Here is a 20,965-nt window from a genome sequence, read left to right on the forward strand (position 1 = left end):
TGACCTTCTTGAGTTCGTTCTCTGTGGCTGCGGAGCCGACTCCGAGGATATCGTAGAGTTTTGTGTCGGCTACAGACGCCATCGTGACAGAGAGGAAGAAGCTCGAGCACCAGCCGCAGGCAGGCAAACTCCGGAAGTGACGTCATCCCCTGGCCTCACATAGAGCGCGCTTACGTCATTGATCGGTGACGGTTGGTGGGGGGGCGGGGTCTTATTGAAAACCTGCATTATCTCAAAGGAACACACATTCAGATATAGAGATAAAAGCAAAATACTGCAGATGCTGGAAATCTGAAATAAAAACAGAAAATGCTGGAAATACTCAGCAGGTCAGGCAGCATCTGTGGAGAATGAAGTAGAATTAACTGTTCTGATGCAAGGTCACTGACCCGAAACGTTAACTCTGCTTCTCTCTCCACAGATGCTGCCTGATCTGCTGCTTATTTCCAGCACTTTCTGTTTTTATTTTGGCGATAGAAATCAGTCTTTATATATTATATATAATACACACATAGGGAGGGAAACTGACATCTTACACAAATAGTCTGATTTTTGACGCAATTTAAGTCATCTGCCCCCAAATTTCCTGGATCGCACTTACACACAAATTACGCCAATCTTGCCAACAGTGATTTCTGCCAAACTTTTGTGAGAATTGTACCAGCATTTGCTTAAGGAACTATATCAGAATGAAACAAGAGGATATTGGTGTAAACAATTGGGGAAAGTGCTGAACATACACTATCTTTTTGAGTCCCTCTTTATCTTATTGGTATTAGGAGGATGACTGCTTGAAGTCATCAAACTATAATTTCTGCCATTAAGCACAAGAGTTCATAGGTTGGTATATTTGCCTCGAGATGTGATGCAGTGAGTTGAATTCTGAGTGTGCAGTCTGAGCATTATTTACCTAAATTCATAAAATACTTCAATCCTGTTCAGTGAGCTGTACTGATGGGATATTCTTCATTACATCCTAGTGCTCTCTGTCCATTAGCTTTTCTTCAAATAACTTTGAGAAAAAAAAACAAAGTTAAAAAGCCTTACTTTGGCAAAATGTTTGTTGTGTTTTTCTAAAACAGAAAGAAACAGAGCAAACAACGGAGAAGGACATAGGGTGATTAGAGTCAAAATAGGTTGAGAGAGTGGATTAAGTGAGAAAAAAAGTCAGAAAGGAAAAGTAAGAGAGTAATAAAAACAACAAGCAGAAGAAGAGGACATTATAACCTGGTTGTGTTTGGGAATTGTTGTATTGGTCCTTGAAAAGTTAAGAATAAGCAAATGGCTGGGTAGGGGTGTGAAATGTAAAAATGTTTTACGCATATACTGTATTCTAAAATTATTTTCCATAGGAAATTTGCCTAATTTTCAATTTTGAGTGTCAAGACAGTATTGTATCCTGAAAATTATTGACTTCCAAGACTGATAGGAGTGTGATTGGCACAAAAATACTGCCAAGACAGATTTTAAAAAATGCTTCAAAAACCTCTAGGAATACTCCACAGTTCCATTGTTCCCTTTTTGGGCCTCCAAAGTTGGGTTCCATACCAGGACCATAAATTATGTCATTAACATGGTCCTTATGATATAAATTAAATGGCAGTGTTATTTAATTTCAATTAATTGCATGTAATGAAATTGCTGGATTTGCCCACAGTGAGGTTGTAATTTTTTCGGTTTTGTCGAGAGTAATGACGGAGCAGCATAAATTGTTCAGCAAGATTTGGAGATTTGAAATTAATGAAGTATCTTTTTCACACAAATGCTGAATTTTTTGCAAACTAATAATGGTAGTTACCAATAATTCATTATTATTTTTCCAGCAATTTCTGGGCATGTGTTAATCATGCACACTTGTGAAACAGAAATTCTAATTTCTAACACCTGCAGACAGATTGGGAGGGAAAGCAAGTGAAAGGCACAAATAGAGAGAAAGGAAACAGGCAGTTTTTTCAATATTCTAATTTTATTTCTAAAAGAATTGTATTCTGAAAGCAAAAAAAAAACCTCTTTTTGGAAATGTGAGGTGAAAAGCAGACGAAAACTGGTTCAGGGTGAGGGTGACTCTGGCCTTTCAATATGTACCATGGGGTAAGTGAGCAGGAGTGGAGAAGAGTGAATAGAGGATTGAGGATGCGATGAGTGAAGCAAAGGTGAAGAAAGGATCCAGGGGTTAAGTTGTATGCTTTTTTTTTAAAGAGATTGGGTCAATATTTTGTGTGTGTGTCTGTTAGTGTTAGAGAGACAGAGATAAACTAACAGTGTACTAATTACACATCTGTTGTGGCTTTTGTTTTATGTTCCATGAACTGAAGAACATGAGCCTAGCTGATAGAAAGAAAGAATGAGAGTGAGGGTAAGAGAGGGAGAGAGAGAGAGCGAAGTGTAGTTTCGATTACTCACCTGTGTCATTGTTACTGGTCATAATTAACCACACTCTGTTCGACATACATAATCATGATTGGAACACTGTCTGGAAGAACTTTGAAGACTCTGGTATCTAATGCTTGCATGGGTCTTCTCAGTATGTCAGTCTTGTTTATGGCGTACTTCCAAGCCAGTATTGTAAATATAGCTTTTCTGTTTCTGAAGATGTTCCTGAAGAAGAATTTGCAGGCCTAAATAGTAGTTCTGAAGCCAGTACTTCACAGTGTCAGTTACACTACCTCCATCAAGCACCAGTGCAATTATGATCACCCCTAAGGATCTAGGAAGACATATGAGCTGGTTTCACCAGGTGAAGTACTGTGCACAATTGAGCAGGAGCAGGAATATTCCAGTCAGAGGACCAGATTATGTTCATGCTCAGCTGCAAAGACCTGGGATCCAGATGTTGTTGGGCCTACATTTAAAAAAACGATATTTTCTGAGCACTAATATTTGTTGAGTTATTAGATGGGTGTCAAATATCCTGCAATTCCAGAAAACGATATTTATGAATGTAGGGAAATTATGAAGAAAAGGCCATCAATCTCATCAATGCTTATTCCACCTACTAAACGATCAAACCTCACACAATGCCCTCGTAACATTTAGTAACCCCTGTGAGAGCCAAAACGAGTACAAATGGAATGTAGAGAATTTCAAAAACAGAAAATTCAGGAAGCATCCACCAGGTCAGGAGAGAGAAACAGTTAACATTTCAGATTGATGCTGTTATATCAGAACTGAAAAAAGTTAGAGATGTAGCAAGTTTTAAGCAAGAGACAGAGAAAGGGGGTGGAGGAAAAGTAGAAAACAGAAGGTCTGTGATAGCATAGAAGGCGGGAAATATAAAAGGACAAAGGGATGATGGTGCAAGGCAAAAGGAGATAGTAATAGGTCAAATAATGAAACAAAAAGTGGGTCTAGAGGAGGTGTAAATGAGAATAATGTAATTATCACCAACAGCTGCTGTCAGAAAAATTGGAGGAAGAGAAAATGATCTGAAATTGTTGAACTCAATGTTGAGACCAAAAGTCCGTAAAGTGCCTAATCAAAAGATGAGGTGCTGTTCCTCAAGCTTACGTAGAGCTTCATTGGAACAGTGCAGTAACCCAAGGACAGAGAAGTCAGAGTGGGAATGACACGGAGAATTAAAACAACAGGCAACCGGAAGCTTGGGTCATGCTTGCAGACTAAATGGAGGTGTTCCACAAAGGGATCACGCAATCTGTGTTTGGCCTCCCCACTGTGAGCAGTGAATGCAGTATACTAAATTGAAAGAAGTACAAGTAAATTGCTGTTTCACCTGAAAGGAGTATTTGGGGCTCTGAATGGTGGGAAGGGAGGAGGTAAAAGGGTGGTTTTGCACCTCCTGTGCTTGTATGAGAAGCTGCCCTGGGAAGGGGCAATGGCGTTAGGGGTGATTGAGGAGTGGAGCAGGTTGTTGTGGAGGGGCGTTCCCTTTTGAATGCTGAAAGGGGAGGGGTAGATGTGGTGGCGGTGGCAGAAATGGAGGAGGATGATCCGTTGAAAGTGGAGGCTGGTGGCATGGGTGGTGAGGAGAAGGAGAACCTTTTGTAGTTCTGGGAGGGAGGGATTGGAAAGGTGAGAGCAGAAATGCGGGAAATGGAATGGACACAGTCGAGGGCCCTGTCAACTGAATGGAGGGAAATCCTCAGTTGAGGGAAAAGGAAGACATAGTACAAGGTATGTTGTGGAAGGTGACATCTTCAGAATAGATATGACGGAGACAGAGAAACTGGGAGAATGGAGTAGAGTCCTTACAGGAAGCAGAGTAGGAGGTAGCTGTGGGAGTCAGTAGACTCATGGTGAATATTTGTTGATAGCCTATCCCCAAAAATGGAGAAAGAGAAGTTGAGGAAAGGAAGGTAAGAGGCAGAGATGGACCATGTGAAGGTGAAAGAAGGGTGGTAGTTAGAAGCAAAGTTGATGAAATTTTCCAGTTTGGGGTGACAGCAAAAAAAATGGAACCGATACAGTCATCAAGGTACCGGAAGAGGTGAGGGAGGGGACTTGAGTAGGACGAGAACAGAGAATGTTCCATATATCCCACAAAAAGGCAGGCATAGCAACCATAGATTACCACAGCAATACCTTTTATTTGGAGCCAGTAAATGGAGTCAAAAGAGAAGTTGTTTAATGTGCAAACAAGTTCAGCCAGGCGGAGAAGGTTGGTTGTGGATAGGGACTGGCAGGGACTCTGTTCAAGGAAGAAGCAGAGATCTCTCAGGCCATCCTGGTGGGGGAGGGAGGTGTAGAGAGACTGGACATCTGGGGTGAAAAGGAGATGGTTGCGGCCAGGAAACTGCAAACTGTTAAAGTGGCGCAGGGCATCAGAAGAGTCACAAATGTAGTTGAGAGATTGGAAGAAATCAGTTTCATAAGACAAGAACAGGGTGAAACAATAGACAAGATTTTAACTCAATCAGAATCTATCCACTCGCACAGAGTTAAAATCAACCCCAATGCGTCCACCAGGACTTGGTTTGTGGATCTTGGGAAGGAGGTAGAAGCGGGCTGAGCAGTATTGGGGAACTATGAAGTTAGATGCTATGGAGGGAAGATCTCCAGAGAAGATGAGGTCAGTGACAATCTTGAAAATGATAGTTGACATTTGGTAGTGGGGTCATGGTCCAGGGGGAGTTAGGAGGAGGTGTCAGAATTTCAGTTTCATCTCTGATGCAATCAAAGTGTTGGTCAGATTAGTATTTACTTTGTAAAGTGAAATTGATCTTCAGCATATTTATCGCAAAATAAGTTGAAGTAAATGTAGTAGGTTACAGTTGTATCAAAGAAAATATTATTTTGTCAAAGGAATTCAACAGCTACACTTATTCGTTAAATAGATGATGTTACGACTGAGGTGGGAGGAGTGCATTGTTTATTCTAGTCCCACTTCTCCACAGGTTACAACATATATTTAATCATATATTCTATTTTTCCCAGAATAAGACACACCAACCAGTTTTCTTTAATAAACAACAAAAATATCAGTTCATTCTCAACCAAGTCCGAACCAATAATGAAGTAAAACATTCACACAAATTGAAATATTAAAGCCCCTTATTTATCCTAGCCCTCAAACACATGCATACACAACCCTTTAACAGGGAAAAAATAAAAGGGATTTTTGTTTATAGCTGTTACAAAGAAACAGAAGGAGTAAAAAACACCACCTAGGCTGAAAAGAAGGTATGGAAAGATGCCCTTTGTTTTGGTTAGGTGTCCCAAGTGCATGTCGTTGGCTGTCAATTGGATCTTCCTAGAACAGTTCATTCCAGGCGATGTTGATGATCAGTTTCGGTAGGCTTTCCAAGAGCTGTAGCTATGGAGGCTCCAAATAGGTCTTGCAGCAGGAATTCAGCAACAAAGGCTTTAGTTCCCATACATTGGATGTAACGGTTCCTTCAAACATGTAGGGTTTCTTCAAATACAGAAGGGAATAGAAACTGCCACACTGTATACAGGGTTTATTTTCAAGAGAGAGAGAACTGAGCTGCTCTTCTTCTGGCAGGCAAAAAAATCAACTGGCTTTTTTAACAGTTCAAATTGAAACTGAAAACATTCCAGAAGTCAAGTCTCCTGACGTCCATTAATCTTGGCCTTTCATTCCTTTGTAAACATCTCTCCAAGTCAAAAACAACCCCTGATGGGTTTTTATTTGAAAACAGGTGCCTTGCAGTAAGTGTTTACAGTTCAAATTCAGTCCAAGCCTTCTGGTGACCTCCTTTTTAAAAAAAAGAATATCTAAAGTTCCAGAATCTATGGAATCCGTTTCAATTTTAAAACACAAATTCTCAAAATTTAATGAAAAAATGGTAACACCCCTATCACCGCTGCCCTTGGAGAAATGAAACGTCTTTTTTAAATGCATTTCATTACAATGTATAAAAAACAGAAGTTGAAAACATTTTAAAACCCATATTTTCACTCATCCCATTCACTCTTTACCTGTAGTTAATACAATTTTGCTTTATACCATCTTTGCACTCATATAACTCAAACAAAGTTAGATTCGCGACAAAGCATCTGCAATATGTAGCAAATCTGTTAGTGGAGCAGCTATAGTGCTGAAATTTGGTACAAACCTTTGGTAGAAACCGTACATCCCCCAAAACCGCATGATTTCTCACTTAGTCTTGGGGTAGGGAACTCCACCAATGCTTGTACTTTCACTGTTCCTGGTAACACTTCTCCTTGCCCTACTATATGCCCAAGGTAGGTCACTCTCGCTTTTGCAAATCCACTTTTGGTAAGATTTATTACTAAATCAGCTGAATGTAATTTTTTAAACAGAGCTGCTATTTGTTTCAAGTGGTCCTTCCAAATGTCACTGCATACCAACAAATCATCAAGGTAAAGCACACAGTTAGGAATACTGGCTACCACTTGGTTCATTCTCTGAAAGGTTGCTGGGACATTTTGTAGCCCGAATGGCATCACTCGGCATTAAAAAAAACCATTTGGTGTGTCAAAAGCCGATATTTCCTTTGCATGGGGTGTTAAAGGAACTCACCAGTATCCCTTTAACAAATCTATTTTTGTAAGAAACATGGCACTGCCGACTCTGTCAATACAGTCTTCCAAGCGAGGGATTGGTTAGGTGTCTGCCTTTGTTACTGCATTAACTTTCCTGTAGTCTATGCAAAGTCTAGTTGAACCGTCAGGTTTAGGTACTAATACTACAGCTGCTTTGACTGGGTTCTATTAGGTGCTTTTTCAGCATGTATTGGATTTATGCTTTTACCTGAGTCAGTTTCCCTGGACTTAAGCGGTAAGGATACTGTTTTATAGGAACAGATTCCCCTACATCCACATCATGTGTGGCTAAGGTTGTCCATCCTGGCTTCTCCCTACAGACTTTTAAATGCCGTGAGTAGCTTTGTTAGGTCTTCTCATTGTTCTGCATCTAAATATGAAAGCATAGTGTCCAATCTCCCTAGCTATTCAGTATTAGCTAACCGAATAGTAGGAGGTTCAATTTGAGAATTGTCTAAGCCTCCTTCTACCTCATCCTCACTATCCCTTTCGTTCTTCACTGTCCCTACAACCTGACAGACCTGTGCTTGCTTATCCTCCTTCCTGCGATAGTATAGTTTTAACATATTGATATGACACAGTCGATTCGTTTTCCGGTGATTTGGGGTGTCACTCAAATAATTTACCTTACCAATTCTCTTGACCACTTTATATAGACCGCTGAACCGTGCTTTCAATGGTTCACCCTGTAAAGGCAGTAATACTAACACTTCATCCCCTGGTTGAAATGCTCAGCTCTTAGCATGCTTGTCTGCCCATTTTTTCATAGTTGTTTGGGAAACTTTAAGGTGTTCCTGAGCCACTTTGCAAGATCTCGTGAGCCATTCTCACAACACAGATACATAATCTAATACATAAGGTTCATCCCGCTGTTCTAAAAACCTTGCTTTAATTAGTTTTAGAGGACCTCAAACCTCATGTCTGTAAACTAATTCAAAAGGACTAAAACCTGTAGACTCATTAGGTGGATCTCTAGTGACAAATAAAAGCAATTCTAGCCCTTTATCCCAATCATGGGGATATTCATGACAGTATGCCCTAATCATCGCTTTGAGGGTCTGATGGTACCTTTCTAAAGCTCCTTGAGTCTGTGAGTGGTATGCTGAATACTTTAACTGTGTTCTACCCAAATTACCCATAACTTCTTGAAAAATTTTAGACATAAAATTGGAATGTTGATCCAACTGAATCTCAATCGGTAATCCATATCTGGTGAAAAATTGGTTAACTTCTCTACCACTACCTTAGCAGAAATTATTCTCAAGGAAATGGCCTCTGGGAACTGAGTAGCCATATCTATGATAGTAAGTATATATTGGTGTCCCGCTTTTGTTTTCGGTAAAGGTCTACACAGTCTACCAACATCCGACTAAATGGTTCCCCAATAACTGGTATGGGAATATGAAGTGACAGTTTTATGGCAGCTTGCATTTTTCCCACAATCTGGCACTTGTGGCAGGTTTTACACAATTGCACCACATCCTTGGAGAGACCTGGCAGGTACAAATGTTGACTTACACACTATAGGAATTTCACGTGCTAACCTTAATAGCTCCCAGCGATACTTTTGCGGTCTCACCATCTGATGAAAAACCATCCATTCTTCGTCTGCAGTTCTATGAGGAGGTCTCCACTTCCTTATCTTTAATATAATAGCCTTCTGGAACTCCTTTTGCCTCAGCTTCTGTTTGAGCTTATTGTGCCACTTTGTTTAACTCTGGATCAGCTTGCTGAGCCGTGATCAGAGAAGACTTATTAAACATTTCTTTCGGATTATCCAAATCCTCAAAGAAAGTTTCAGACATTCAACTATTTGTCTGTGGTGCCAATTTTCCTTCCGACAATTAAATTTGTTTAGCTATTGTTTGGGCTATTACACAAGAAGGAAAAATTCCTGGAACCTTTTTCTGTAACTGTTCCGTCTCTTTAATTTCACTTGGTTTCTCTGTGACTACTGGAGAAGCTACTACTTTTGCACTGGCCAAATCATTCCCCAGGAGTAGGTCTACCAGCAAACTATGGACAACTCCTACAGTTACCTTTCCAGACATTAGGTCACACTCTAGGTGTACCCGATACAAAGGTATGGGTATGTACTCCCCGCCAATACTATTTACTGAAACTTTAGCATTCAGTACGCTCTCTGATGGAAATGTTATACTTTTCCCCAGCAAAAGAGTTTGGGTGGTTTCTGTATCCCTAAGTATAACTATAGGTTTGCCTGCCTCACTTAAGGGATAAGGAGTTACTTTTTCTTTCAACAAGAATTCCCTATAATTCTCAGGTATCTTATTCTTGTCCCTGGCTGCTTGCCTTCCTTTCATCTTCCCCCCTTCTATCCTTCTCGGGTTTGTGGGGGTGAAGGAAAAAGGGTTTGGGCTTATATACAAGCTCATATCATCAGCAATTTCCACTGCCTGTCCGGCCGTTGAAACCTTCTGGTTCTCTACATGGCTTCTTACCAAAGGAGAGAGTGAATTTTTAAATTCTTCCAGGAGAATCAGTTCTCCGCAGTTCTTATACATGGCTTTCATCTTTAGTGCCCATATCCAACGATCAAAATTAATTTGCTTTACCCTCTCAATTTCTATATAAGTCTGCCCAGACAATATCCGAAGGCACTGAAATTTCTGTCGTTAAGCTTCAGGGACTAACTCATATGCAATGAAAATAGCCTTTTTTGCCATCTCATAATCTGCAAAAGCCTCTTCAGAAAGGATGGCATAAACTTCATGAGCCCTGCCATCGACCTGCTTTGCATAAGCAGAGTCCAGCTTTCCTTTGGCCATTTCATTTGTTTGGTTATCTTTTCAAAAGAAATGGAAAATTCCTCTCCATCCTTTTCCTCAAACCTAAGGAGAGCTTGTATAAATTTAAACAGCTTTCTGCTGGGTCCTGGGATGGAGTCAGATTCTGCCTCACCAGAATCTTCACTGGAGTCAGGACCACCCTGTTGTTTTAGTGCCAGCTTTTTAGCTTCGAGTTCCCTTCTTTCTCTTTATTTTTCTCTCTGAACTGGTCTCTCATTTTCCCTTTCCTCTTTTTCAAATTCAAGTTTTTTCATTGTCAATTCCTTTTCAAACTCAAGTTTTCTTATTTCTATTTCTTTTTCTTTTTCCTGTTGAAGCATACATTTTTCCATTTCTATTGCTTTTCTTTTTCCTGTTGAAGCTCAAGTTGCTTTATCTGTAGCTGAACTTTAGCTAATTCAACTGCACTACCCTCTGGTTTGCTTTCTTCTTCTTCCATTCCAAATGTTCAGCTATTACTTCAATTATGTCTGCTTTTTTAGCTCTTGGTTTTAACTCTAATGCCAATTTTGATGCCAATGTGATTCGCTTAACCTTGGTTAAGTACCTCAAATCACTCAGGGATATATCCTCCTTCCTCAGAAAAATCACAGCAACTGTTAAAGACATTCCAGTGGTGTAGACTTTATTATGCAAGAAACCTGTTTTTTTTATTTTCCTTTTTGAGTTATTATTACTCCACTTACATTTGAACGTTGTCAGTATTGGGATTATCCTGACAACAGCCCCCAATTTTATGTTACAACTGAGGTGGGAGGAGTGCACTGTTTGTTCTAGTCCCACTTCTCCACAGGTTACAACATATATTTAAATTTTCCAACCTACCAATACAATCATACACTCTATTTTTCCCAGAATAAAACACACCAACCAGGTTTCTTTAATAAACAACAAAAATATCAGTTCATTATAAACCAAATCCTAACCAATAATGAAGTAAAACATACACACAAATTGAAATATTAAAGCCCCTTATTTATCCTGGCCCTCTCTCGCACGCGCGCGCACACACACACACACACACACAACCGGTTAACAGGGAAAAAATAAAAGGGATTTTTGTTTACAGCTGTTAAAAGCAATAGAAGGAATTTAAAAAAACACCACTTAGGCAGAAAAGAAGGCATGGAAAGATGCCCTTTGTTTTGGTTAGGCATCCCAAATGATGTCAACGGCTGTCAATGGAATCTTCCAAGAGCAGTTCTTTCCAGGCGATGTTGATGATCAGTTTGGGTAGTCTTTCCAAGAGATGTAGCTGCAGAGGCTCCAAATAGGTCTTGCAGCAGGAATTCAGCAACAAAGGTTTCAGTTCCCACACTTACATGCAATGGTTCCTTCAAACATGCAGGGTTTCTTCAAATGCAGGAGAAAATAGAAACTGCCACTCTGTATACAGGGTATATTTTCAAGAGAGAGAGAACTGAGCTGCTCTTCTTCTGGCAGGCAAACAAATCAACTGGCTTTTTTAACAGTTCAAATTGAAACTGAAAACATTCCAGAAGTTAAGTATCCTGACGTCCATAAATCTTGGCCTTTCACTCCTTTGTAAATACCTCTCCAAATCAAAAACAACCCCTGCTGGGTTATTATTTGAAAACAGGTACCTTCCAGTTACTGCTTACAGTTCAAACACAGTCCAAACCTTCTGGTGACCTTTTTAAAAAAAAAACACCCAAAATGCCAACATCTATGGAATCCTTTTCAGTTTTAAAATACAAATTCTCAAAATTTAACAAAAAAATTGAAACACTCATAACACAGATTATTTTGCTGGCAGAAATATTCAAAGAATGAAACATTAGGATCAACACAGTATTATGAGAGAACTTAGTGACTTAGACCATTGTTAAATTGCACCCTACCACTGGACAGCCAAAGTGTCCATGTATTCAAGGTAATAGGCCCTCTCAGTATGCAAAGCCAAAAAATCCCCAGGATCTGATGGCCTACATCTTAGGGTTTTAAAAGAGATAGCTGCAGAGATAGATTCTAGAATGATCCCATTAGAATGGAAGTTAACAAATTAATACCGTAATTCAGCAAAGAAGGGAGAAAGAAAACAGGGAACTACAGGCGAGTTAGCCTGACGTCAGCCATCGGGAAAATGCTGGAATTTATTATTAAAGAATTCTTAACAATAGACTTAGAAAATCATAATATGATCAGACAAAGTCAGCATGGTTTTATGAAAGGGAAATCGTGTTTGACAAATTTATTAGATTTTTTTGAGGATGTAACTAGTAGGGGTAGATAAGGGGGAACCAGTAGATGTAGTTTACTTGAATTTCCAAAAGGCATTCGATAAGGTACTGTACAAAAGGTTAATATGCACAATATGGGTGCATGGAGTTGGGAATAATATATTAGCATGGATAGAAGACTGTTTAGGAGACAGGACGCAGACAGTAGGTATAAACAGGGTATTTTCAAGTTGGCAGACTGTCACTAGTGGAGAGCTGCAAGGATTAGTGCTGGGGTCTCAGCTATTTACAATCTATATTAATGACTTCGATGAAGTAACTGAGAGTAATGTAACTAAGTTTGCTGACAATATGAAGCTAGATGGGAATGTAATCTGTGAGGAGGACACAAAAAGGTTGCAAAGAGATATAGACGTTAAGTGAATGGGCAACAAGGTGGCAGATGGAGTATGATGTGGGGAAGTGTGAGGTTCTTTACTTTGGTAGTAAGAACAGAAAAGCAGAATACTTTTTAAAAGGCATGAAAATTCTAAATATTGATGTTCAGAGAGATTTGGGTATACTTGTACAGGAAGACAGAAAGTTAGCATGCAGGTATAGCAAACAATTATGAAGGCAAATGGCATGCTGGCCTTTATTATGAGGGGATTGGAGTACAGGAATAAGGAAATCTTGCTACAATTGTACAGGGCTTTGGTAAGACCACCCCTGGAGTACGGTGTGCAGTTTTGGTCTCCATGTTTAAGGAAGGATATACTTATATTGGAGGCAGTGCAGCAAAAGTTCACTGGATTGGGTCCTGGGATGAGAGGCTTGTCCTATGATGAGAGGCTGAGCAAACTGAGCCTATACTGTCTGGAGTTTAGAAGAATAAGAGGTGATCTCATTGGAACAAGATTCTGAAGGGGCTTGAAAGGTTAGACATTTAGAAGTTGTTTCCCCTGACTGGGGAATCTAGAACACGGGGGGAACAGTCTCAGGATAAGGGTCGATCATTTAGGACTGAGATGAGGAGAAACATCTTCATTCAGAGGGTCGTGAATCTTTGGAATTCTGTACCACAGAGAGTTGTGGATGCTCCATCGTTGAGTATATTTAAGGCTGAGATAGACAGATTTTTGGACTCTTAGGGAAACAGGGGATATGGGGGACAAGCAGGAAAGTGGAGTTGAGGCAGGAGATCAGCTAGGATCTTATTGAATGCTGAGCAGGCCCAAGGGGTCATATGGTCTACTCCTGCTCCTGTTTCTTATATTCTTAAATCAGGCTGCTCTGGTGTACTGAGTGCCCTGATTGTCATTTTAGAATGGAACAGCAGAGGATGTGCCATGCATGTTCCACTTAGTGTCAGGTGGCAGCCCAGCTGACGAGGAACCCAAAATAAGTTCTTATTTATTTTTGTGGGGCCAGAAAGTGAAGGAGTTTTTCTCCTGGCTGTACTAAAATAAGCTGTGTTGGTGTGCACTGGGTTCCCCACACCCACCCACTGCACTCCAAACCACATGGTTATGGTAAATGATAATGAGGCCACACCCTCAAAATGAACCAGGCTGTTTCATAGTCAAAATCTAGTCCAGTGAGTTTTACACTTTCTTTAATTGGAAGCGGATATTGGATAGCTCAGCACCACCTTCTCAGGGGCAACTAGAGATAGTCAATAAATGCTGGTCTTGCTAATGACGCGCATATCCTGAGAATTAATGAAAATTTTTTAAGTAGCCCTAAACTAATTCCTGAAATACCAATCTCTTACAAAACATTCACCAGAGCCACAGAAGTTTATCAGGATGTTATTTGGCCCATCATGTTTATGTTAGCTTTTTTCTGGAGCAATACAAAACTAATCCCACTGACCTGCTTTCTCTCTAAAGCAACTATATCTTCCTCTGCTTCAAGTATTTATCCACTTTTCCCCTAAAAGATTCAGTGGTCTCTACTTCAATCATCACCTGTGGCAAAGCATTCCCTGCTCCAACTACATTTTGCATAAAATATATTTCTCCTAGCCTCTTTCCTCACTGTTTCAGTGACAATTTTAAATGTATGACCCCTTCGCATTGACTCGCCAACCAGAAGCAATTGTCTCTCCTTAGTCAAAACTCTTCAGAATTTAAATACCTCTATTAAATCTCTTCTTAGCCTTCAATGGTCCAGTGGAAATAGTCAAAGTGTCATAAGTCATTGCTCATAGGTACAATTTTCCATCCCTGCAAACCTCCTGGTGAATCAACTGTGTACATGCTCTCACTGGCTTAATATCCTGCCCCAAACTGCATTGTACTTTAAATAACCATTGCCACAAAAATACTTTATAAATATCTTTTATTTAGAAGACATCATTAAATTACACAGGCACCCCAATCTACATGGCAAAATACATTTAAATGTTTTGTGAAATGGCAAAAAATGAGGTTATACAGTGTTCACGGTTCCTCTCCAACAAGTGCAACATGATTACAAACATTCGATTGTTCCAGTTTTTTTTCATTCATCCATGTAATGTGGGTGTCACTGCTATTACAGACAGGGGGTAAGTGGTGTGGGTGGCTTCCACTTTTTGACCCCCAACTGACCGCAGATTGTGTTTTGTTAAAAATGGTGTCTAAGTCCCTGAGTGTGTTTTAGGGTCAAATAAACAGACAAGCGACAGGTTTTCTCATAGGCTTAAAAAAAGGAAGGTTAAATTTTTATTTAAACAGCAAAACCTGAATTGTTCATAACCTTCACACACACATGCACACATGAAGGTAGACAGGTAGAAGGGAAAGAGTAAGATACAATTAAAGTCCCAAGTGATGTCAGAGTTTGTGGTTCACAGAAACCTGTTGAATCTTCTTAGGAGGAAAGTCTTTTCAAAGGTGCAGGCCTGGATGTTTGCAGTTGTGAACATGATGAGTTGTTGAAGATTTCTGGTGGTTAAAACGTCAGAATGGAGGCAGTGGTCACCTTTTTTAAGTTCTCTGCTGCAGCAAGTTGAAGTATAGTATCAGCAGCAGGACTTCTTCCTTAGCTGGATTGATCTCACAGCCTTTTGCTGGAACTGGTTTTCTGTGGTCTTTGCTTGATCTCCCCTCTCTCTCCAGAGGGCTACCTTTTAAGGTAAAAATGCACCACATTTGAGTCTCTGTCAGGTGACACAGGGCCCTCTCACCTGTTGTGACCACACAATGGTCCAGGATATGGAAACAATTGCTATCTGTTGGCATCTGGATGGGGCCTCCTCCTGAAGTCCCCAGCATCACAGATGCCAGACTTCAGCCAATTCGATTCACTCTGCGTGATATCGAGAAACGACTGAAGGCACTGGATACTGCAAAAGCTATGGGCCTTGACAATATTCCGGCAATAGTACTGAAGACCTGTGCTCCAGAACTTCTGCATCTACCCTGCAATGTGGAAAATTGCCCAGGTATGTCCTCTCCACAAAAAGCAGGACAAGTTCAACCAGGCCATTTATCGCCCCATCAGCCTACTCTCAATCATCAGTAAAGCGATGGAAGGGGTCATCAACAGTGCCATCAAGCGGCACTTGCTTAGCAACAACCTGCTCAGTGAAGCTCAGTTTGGGTTCCGCCAGGGCCACTCAGCTCCTGACCTCATTATAGCCTTAGTTCAAACATGGACAAAAGAGCTGAACTCAAGAGGTCAGGTGAGAGTGACTGCCCTTGACATCAAGGCAGCATTTGACCGAGTATGGCATCAAGGAGCCCTAGCAAGACTGAGGTCAATGGGAATCAGGGGGAAAACTCTCCGCTGGCTGGAGTCATACCTAGCGCAAAGGAAGATGGTTGTGGTTGTTGGAGGTCAATCATCTGAGCTCCAGGACATCACTGCAGGAGTTCCTCAGGGTAGTGTCCTAGGTCCAACCATCTTCAGCTGTTTCATCAATGACCTTCCTTCAATCATAAGGTCAGAAGTGGGAAAGTTCGCTGATGATTGCACAATGTTCAGCACCATTCGTGACTCCTCAGATACTGAAGCAGTCCGTGTAGAAATGCAGCAAGACCTGGACAATATCCAGGCTTGGGCTGATAAGTGGCAAGTAACATTCGCGCCACACAAGTGCCAGGCAATGACCATCTCCAACAAGAGAGAATCTAACCGTCTCCCCTTGACATTCAACAGCATTACCATCGCTGAATCCCCCACTATCAACATCCTAGGGGCTACCATTGACCGGAAACTGAACTGGAGTAGCCATATAAATACTGTGGCTACAAGAGCAGGTCAGAGGCTAGGAATCCTGAGGCGAGTAACTCATCTCCTGACTCCCCAAGCCTGTCCACCATCAGTGGCACAAGGCACAAGTCAGGAGCGTGATGGAATACTCTCCACTTGCCTGGATGGGTGCCGCTCCAACAACACTCAAGAAGCTCGACACTATCCAGGACAAAGCAACTCATTTGGGGTAGGTATACCCACAGTGCTGTCAGGAAGGGAGTTCCAGGATTTTGACCCAGCGATAGTGAAGGAACGGTGATATAGTTCCAAGTCCGGATGGTGTGTGATTTGGAGGGGAACTTGCAGGTGGTGCTGTTCCCATGTATTTGCTGCCCTTGTCCTTCTAGTTGGTAGAGGTCACGGGTTTGGAAGGTGCTGTCTAAGGAGCCTTGGTGCATTGCTGCAGTGCATCTTGAGTGTTGTTGGTGCTGCACCCATCCAGGCAAGTGGAGAATATTCCATCACACTCCTGATTGGCACCCCATCTACTAACAATCATTCCCTCCTCCACCGACGCACAGTGACAGCAGTGTGTACCGTCTACAAGATGCACTGCAGCAATGCACCAAGGCTCCTTAGACAGCACCTTCCAAACCCGCGACCTCTACCAACTCGAAGGACAAGGGCAGCAAATACAGGGGAACAGCACCACCTGCAAATTCCCCTCCAAGTCACACACCATCCTGACTTGGAACTATATCATCGTTCCTTCACTGTTGCTGGGTCAACAGCACTGTGGGTATACCTACCCCAAATGGACTGCAGCGGTTCAAGAAGGCAGCTCACCACCGCCTTCTCAAGGGCAATTAGGGATGGGCAATAAATGCTGGCCAGGCCAGCGTTGCCCACATCCCATGAATGAATAAAATAAATTCTGTTACAATGGTGCTACTTCACACCTATTCATTTTGGTTTGGGCTGTGGAGTCAGTCTGCCTACAGAACATTTGTTAGTTCATTCCTGTAGACAGGAGTCATTAAAATGTAATGAGCTCCTTTCAATTTCAATCGGTTTTCCCCAGAGTCTTGTCTTTTCAGACAGGCTTGTTTATTGACAGTACAGAGGGGTGGGGGGGGGGGGTCACCTGGAGAGAGTGAATGGTGAAAGTTGTGGATGGAGTGCCAATCAAGCGGGTTGCTTTGTCCTGGATAGTGTTGAGCTTCTTGAATGTTGTTGGAGTTGCCGCCCATCCAGGCAAGTGGAGAGTATTCCATCACACTCCTGACTTGTGCCTTGTAGATGATGGACAGGCATTGGGGAGTCAGGAGGCAAGTTATTTGCTGCAGAATTCCCAGCCTCTGACCTGCTCTTGTAGCCACAGCATTTATGTGGCTGGTCCAGTTCAGTTTGTGGTCAATGGTGACTCCCAGGATGTTGATGGGGGGGATTCAGTGATGGTCATGCCAGTGAATGTCAAGGGGTGATGTTTAGATTGTCTCTTGTTAGAGATGGTCATTGCCCGCTTTACAACCAACCCTTTAATAAACAACAAAATTATCAGTTTATTATAAAACAAGTCTTAATTAGTAATGAAGTAAAGCATAAACACACAGATTGAAATATTAAAGTTCCCTTTTTACCTTAACCCCTCACACTCACACACATATATACACTGGTTAACTGGAAAAATAAAGGGAGTTTTGTTTTTAGAGCTCTATTACAGACAAAATAAAGCACTTGGGCTGAATACTTGCAGATGAGATATGTTGTGTTCCAAAACCGGCACACAGTCTAGCCTCTGAGTACACACAGATGGGACACTGGGATCTTTTAGAACTGTTCTTTTCAGATGGCATTGAGAATTAATTTAGCAGGTTTTTCTTCAAAGATAGGAGACAAGATGAGTTGACACAGTGGACTTCTCAAGGTCTTTTAGAGAGGTGCTGGAAAGCTGAGCTGGGTTGTGGTCTTCTCTCTTTCGTGGGAATTCTCTTCTCTCCTTGGAAGATCTCTCCCTTTTTATACAGTTCAACCCCAACTCAAAACAATTCAAAATCGAAACCGACACAGGAGGTCAACTTTTTGACCTCCATCAATCTTGACCTGTGACATCTTTGTAAACAACTTCTCCAGGTGTCCAAAGATCTCTGTTGTTTATTGAGCTGGAAGTCAGATGGTTTCCCAGAATGGCTTGTTTTCCTCACAAGACTTCTCAGTGCCCCTTTTAAAAAAACATTTCCAGGCACTGTTTATCAAAGTCTTTACATGACCCCCTTTGAAAACCCCAAAGTTTAAAATTTCTTCAATCTTTCAAAAATGAATCCTTAATAAATATATTTAACAAAACACAGAGGCACTTTCGTAACACCTGGCACTTGTGTGGTGCGGACCATACTTGCCACTTATCAGCCCAAGCCTGGATGTTCTCCAGGTCTTGCTTCATATGGGCACAGGCTGCTTCAGTACCTGAGGAGTCATGAATGGTGCTGAACATTGCGCAATCATCAGCGAACATCCCCACATCTGACCTTATGATGGAGGAAAGGTCCTTGGTGAAGCAGTTGAAGATGGTTAGGCCTAGGACACTACCCTGAGGAACTCCTGCAGTTATGTCCTGGTACTGAGATGATTGACCTCCAACAACCACAGCCATCTTCCTTTGTGCTCGGTATGACTCCAACCAGCAGAGAGTTTTCCCCCGATTCCCAATGACTCCAGTTTTGCTAGGGCTCCTTGATGCCATACTCGGTCAAATGCTGCTTAAGTACTCTATTATCATGGTAGATATGAGGTAACTATTAAGTGTCGTAGTAATGCTTCTAATCTCATGAATAGATTTAAACAAAGACAGGAATGTGAAAAATAAATATCTGACAATAGCACAATGGGTGCAGATGTTTGTAATGAAAAATGCATAATATGAAAAACAATTTATAAAAGAAATCATGCCAATTAGATCCTAAGGAGCTGGCAGAAAATGACACTTTAGTTTATAAAAAAGATCATGCAAATGGAATGAATTGAGAACATATATATATGTAACTGAGAGCTGAAATTCTGTATGTGAAATTAATAAGACCAAGTGGATAACAAAGAAACACACAGCTGTGAAAAATAAGTCAGAGCATTTGTGTGTTTAGCACCATAGCCTCACAGCTCCAGCGACCTGGGTTCTGCCTGTGCGGAGTTTGCAAGTTCTCCCTGTGACCGCATATGGGTTTCCGCCGGGTGCTCCGGTTTCCTCCCACAACCAAAGACTTGCAGGTTGATAGGTAAATTGGCCATTGTAAATTGCCCCTAGTGTAGGTAGGGGGTAGGAGAATGGTGGGGATGTGGTAGGGAATATGGGGTTAATGTAGGATTAGTATAAATGGGTTGTTGTTGGTCGGCACAGACTCTGTGGGCCGAAGGTCCTGTTTCAGTGCTGTATCTCTCTATGACTCTAAAATGGTATCTTAGGTGAAAGTTATCTCAAAAAATGCAAAATGTATTATAATTTTAATTATCATTATTTACAATTATTTATTTCTTGAAAACATTAGCAATACACAGCAAAGAAGGTGGGAGAAGCAAGAGAACAATAACATTATTTATATAGTGCCTTTAACATAGTAAAACATCCCAAATCGCTTCACAGGAGCATTATCAAACAGAATTGAATTAGTGAGAAAAGAAGTTTCATCCAGTTGAGCAATGACCAGCTATGAATCCTGTATCAGTCAAATAGGCCTAGAAAGTCAAGCATGCAGTGCCTGTTTTTCAGGTGTTAAACGGCCCCCTAAGTTTCAAATATGGCAGGCAGGAAACACATTGTCTTTACAGGCTGGCTGTGTGCCACCTGCCATATTGGTGTAGGAACTCCATTGATGTCAGGAGTACATGCTGGAATTATGTTCAGAGCTGAATATCTTATTTAAATTAAGATCCGCGCTTCTTGCAGGACCTTGCTTAGATTTTGGTATGACACACTCACCATGTGCTGAACTCACCCAGCACCACTTTGCCCTGATAATACATTAATCATTATATCACATAGTACATCTACTACTATGAAATCAGATAATGCCATAGGAGATCCACTAAAAAGAGAGTAAGAGTGTGTGTGTGTGTGTGCGTGCGTGTGTGTGTGTGTGCACGCCATGGCAGGAAGGACCCCTCATTAGCACTATTTAAAGGGATCATGCAATACAATGAATACAATGAATAAAATGAATACAATGTTCCCTCTAATTTCCATTTCCATTTGCTCGCCCGGCCCGTCTGTTGTGCTGTGTGGTCACTTTAAGATTGCTGCATGACCATGCACGCACGCAACTTAAAGGGAATGCTGCTTGTGTGCCCCCTTGTTTGTGCCTGCACAGCACATTCCAGATTGCTGCACGGCCAAGCACCCATGCAGCTTAGAAGGAAAGTTGCATATATGTTAGGTGCTGGTTTGTCATTTCATGCTGCTAGTTAACTTCTGGGCATTTTTTGATGTGCTTGTACTCCAGAAAGTTGCCCGTTTTATCCTCCGCCTGCCATGGGGCCCATATCAGGCAGGGTGTAAATTGAGCAGCTGACCCAAACCCACCACCTTCCTGTTTGGCAAGTTAAATTAAAATGACCCACTATGTTACTATGTGCCCAGATCTACCTCCCATCTGTCAAAGGTATGGAAATCACATGGCCTCTCCTTAAATTTTGATGACACTGGTAGCAGAGGTGAGGGATACTTATGCACTAATATGGTACACTGCAGATTTTCAGGCCAAAACAGTAAATACATCAGTTATGGAACACACAATGATAGTGGAGACCACTCATTTA

At 41.3% G+C, this 20,965-nt stretch overlaps 1 protein-coding gene across 1 annotated transcript in view; it reads right to left on the minus strand.

Annotated features, from left to right (window-relative positions):
- Nucleotides 1–139, minus strand: part of dnaja2a (DnaJ heat shock protein family (Hsp40) member A2a) — a 41,707-nt gene extending 41,568 nt beyond the window's left edge. The window contains exon 1 of the mRNA XM_068049375.1: nucleotides 5–139. Coding sequence (XP_067905476.1) covers nucleotides 5–82 — 78 coding nt within the window. The 5' untranslated portion in view covers nucleotides 83–139. The remainder of the gene's footprint in view (nucleotides 1–4) is intronic.
- Nucleotides 140–20,965: the final 20,826 nt, after the last annotated feature.

This window comes from Heterodontus francisci, chromosome 17 (genome assembly GCF_036365525.1).
Source record: "Heterodontus francisci isolate sHetFra1 chromosome 17, sHetFra1.hap1, whole genome shotgun sequence".
NCBI classification, from domain to species: domain Eukaryota; kingdom Metazoa; phylum Chordata; class Chondrichthyes; order Heterodontiformes; family Heterodontidae; genus Heterodontus; species Heterodontus francisci.